A 3,731-nucleotide genomic window follows, 5' to 3' on the forward strand; every position below is an offset into this window, starting at 1 on the left:
TTTTTTATTATTTAGAGGCCTTAGATTAACTCATACTGGTTCACCTGAGTTTTATTTTGCATAAAATTTGTCCTTAAATTCAGCAGCCTAGGAATTTTTTTATTATTTAGAGGCCTTAGATTAACTCATACTGGCTCACCTGAGTTTTATTTTAGCTCTTGATCCCTCTAACAAGTGCTTAAAACAGCATTCCTCCCAACTCCACCTCTCTCATAGCTGGGACTACGGGGGTGCCTCCCCACGTCCCGCCTTCCTTGGGAAGCTGAGAGGGAGAAGCCACTCTGGCCAGCGCAGGTCTCCATTGCTGCCGCATCCCTCACAGCACAGGTCTTGTGCCCCCACCTAGCTTTGCACACATCGACCAACACAGCTTCACTGCTGGCCACCAAGCGCTGCTGCCATTCAGTGATCTAAGAGTGGTGAACTGGGCACATGCAAGAGCAGTGGGCCGTTAATGCACACATGTGTGAAAGGCTACTGCCAGGGCTCCCAGTGGGGTGAAGGTGCAGCTGGTTAGAACCCTGCACATAGGGCAGCAGGAGGTCCAGGGCGGCAGAGGTAGGTGGGCCCACAGTCGCTCCCTGCTCTGGCATAGATGGGGTCCCTGTAACTGTGTAATGAGATGAAGATATTAACTAGGACCACAACTGAATCTATGGTGAATGGTCCCTGAGCTCCATTATTTACCACACTCTCTTTAAATTTTTTAAGCAGTTTAAAATCAAACACTCAATGTCTAGGGACAAGATGATTTTGATTATTAAAATCATTTTTAACCACCATTGGGAAGCAACAACAGCTTGTTGTTATTTAGACATGTAAGGTTTAGAATGTTTTATCTTTAAATAGTCTGGAGGTACAGGTTGAGGAGTAGCAAAAGCCTCACTCAGCCCTGGGTCTCCCCACTGGAGCCAGTGGCACAATGGACAGCCTTTTTTTAAAAGTATTTTTCTTGCTATTCCCATTTTAAAACAGAAATTTGGGGGTACTAGTACTTAATGGATCTAACATAGATTTTACCAAGCTCCAAGCTGAGACATTCTCAGGAGAGACACTGTCCCCACTGCTATGAGGCCTCTTTAAGTTTATTTTTTCTTGTCCCAATTTAAATGTCTAAATTTCCCACCTACGGGAACCAAGGATTGTACTTAGTTAATTGCTGGACTATTTTGGTGACACTGCTAGCTGGCACTATAAACATTCTTTGAAAAAGAGTTTATTTTTTAAAAAAAATATTTAAAGAAGGAGATTTTTAATTAAAGGGAGAGGTTTTAAAGAAAGGGATTTCTCTTTAAAGAAAAAAAAAATAGATTACCCTTTTAGTCCCAGAAAAATAATCACTCCAGGAGAAAGCACTTACAGCTCCACATCCCAGCATCTCGGGAAATTGTCCCTCGAGATCTAAAGACAGTCAATAAACCGCTCCTACCTAGTACATCCACCAGGCAGGTGAGAAAGCCCAGGGCTCAGGCCACATTAAGCGCCAGGTACTAGGAACCCTTTCCTTCCCACAGTGCCAGTTATTGGACACCCCCGCAGTGGGCTTCAATCACCTGTGCAGGTGACAGTGTGTGGCAGGAAAGGAAAGAAAGAGCAAGAGACAAAGTAGGGGGTGCACAGCAGGGATCTGGGGCCACCAGTTGCTCTCTTGGAACAAAAGGCCCCAGGTCTCCAGCAAGCCAGCATTTTAATAGCCAGTGCAGGGAGAGGGCAGGGTGCTTCTCCTGGGACAGCACAGAAGCAGTTGTAGAATGGGCAAGTTTAACACTGTAATGGAAACAAGCCAAGATCCATCCCCATAGCTGGGTGTTAATCTCACAAAGGAAGTGGGATTTCTGCATCCCAGAACTGGCCCACAAGGCGGGCAGGTAAGGAGAGCCTGGGACAGATAGTATGTCAGTTTACAATTCCTGGCCCCCAACACCATCCCACACCTTTCTTCCCACAACCTATTTGACTCCTTGCCCATCTCCAGAAGTGCATCTCCAAGTGTCCTGTCCTCTCTCCCCTAAGTATATAATTGGATGGATGGATGGATGGATGGATGGATGGATAGATGGATGGATGGAAGGATGGAAGGATGGATAGGTATGCAGACAGGGAGATAGAAGGATGTGGGTTTTCTTTTTTCTTTTTTCTCTTTTAGTATCAGGAATCAAACTCAGGGCCTCCACTTTGCCAGGCAGGCTCTGTGCCACTTACTTATATCCCCAGCCCGTGGAAGTGGGTTCTAATACAAAAGAAAACACAGAATATTTAACTTTCTGTGTCTGGCTAATTGTACTTAACATGATAGTTTCCAGTTTCATTGAATTTCCTGCAAATAAGAAAATTCCATTTCCTAATTTCTTGCCAGCATTCATGGCTTTTTTGTGTTCTTGATGGCAGTCACACTGACTGTGATGAAACGCAATCTCAGTGCAGTTTTAGTTCACATTTCTCTGACAGCTAGAGAAGCTGAACATTTTTCCATAACCATAGGGTCATTTGAACAACTTTCAACATGTCCTTGTTCATTCACCCATGTTTTTATTGGATCCATTGTTCTATGGGTTATCTTGTAAAGTCCCTCAGGCATTCTAGATATTGATCCTCTACCAGAAGAGTAGCTACGCAAAGTTTTTCTCTCACTCAGCGGGTTACCTCTTCATTGTTGATTGTTCTCTTTCTGCAAAGAGCTTTAGCAGAAACCTCGGTCCTGTCTCTGGCCCGGGGACAAGCTGAGGTTTGTACAGAGGCGAAGTCACATTCGAACGAGCACTGGCGGTGCGCTGCAATGGATGCAAGTACTGAAGAGCAGCGCGGGAGGCTGTGCGTGAGGGGCAGGGTCACTGCGTGCACTGCGGCTCCTCACCGTGTGCCAGGGAGGCCTCGCTTCACAGCTGCCTGGCTTCTGCAAAGGGCACTTTGAAGTGAACATCACCATCTGGCTTCTGGGGGCACCACACCTGGAATCTACTTTAGGGAAAGCTTCCACCTGCCTCAGGGGCAATGTTCGACCCTTCGTTAAGCTTCGCCGGGACCCCTTTCACACACTAACCCATTCCACCGAAGCTCACCAAGACTTTCCCTGCTCTGCGAGCTCAGTCAGCAGATTATACTGCGTGTTCATTGCATTCCAGAACTCTTCTACCCATCTGACTATGAATTTTACACCTTAATGTGACAGAAGTAACAGTGAGCGTCAGTCTGACCAGCAGCCACCGTAAGCTGCAAAGTTGGCTGTTCAGATCCTCCCCCGCCAGACTGAGGAAGCTCCCCGCTCCTACTGAGCAGATGGGTGCAAGTGGCGCCTCACACAGGCAACCACGCACACTGCTGGGCATGTCACAGAGCAGAGACCAGGCGTGATCACCTCACACAGCCCTACACACACAGTGCTGGGAATGTCACAGAGCACAGAGCACCATGGTCTTTGCCCTCACAGAGTTTACAACCTAGTGTGGGAAATCGGGATCCACACAAGGTAAGGAAGTGCAGTTCACAGGGTGCTGTGAGGTGATAAATGATATACAGAGGACAGACAAGTGTAAAAGGGATAAAAGGCCCCAGGCAGTTAGCAGATTGCAATTTCAAGTTGGTCAGGGTGAGCCCTCCTTAGAACAAAACATTAGAGCAGAGATACGAAATGGGGAGTGAGCCCCGCAGGTGTCAGGATGACAGGGAGCTACCTGCACAAAGGTCCTTGATAGAAAATGCCTGCTCTGCACCCGAGGAACAGGCAGGGAGTC

General features: G+C 47.1%; 1 protein-coding gene across 1 annotated transcript in view; it reads left to right on the forward strand.

The window, feature by feature from the left end:
- Positions 1-3,731, forward strand: part of Ms4a12 (membrane-spanning 4-domains, subfamily A, member 12) — a 52,341-nt gene that overhangs the window by 29,401 nt on the left and 19,209 nt on the right. Inside the window, 2 exon segments of the mRNA XM_013506415.1 lie at positions 217-327; positions 2,677-2,815. Of these exon segments, the coding sequence (XP_013361869.1) occupies positions 217-327; positions 2,677-2,815 (250 nt within the window).

Source organism: Chinchilla lanigera, unplaced genomic scaffold, assembly GCF_000276665.1.
Source record: "Chinchilla lanigera isolate Chin_1 unplaced genomic scaffold, ChiLan1.0 scaffold00110, whole genome shotgun sequence".
In the NCBI taxonomy this organism is placed as follows: Eukaryota; Metazoa; Chordata; class Mammalia; order Rodentia; family Chinchillidae; genus Chinchilla; species Chinchilla lanigera.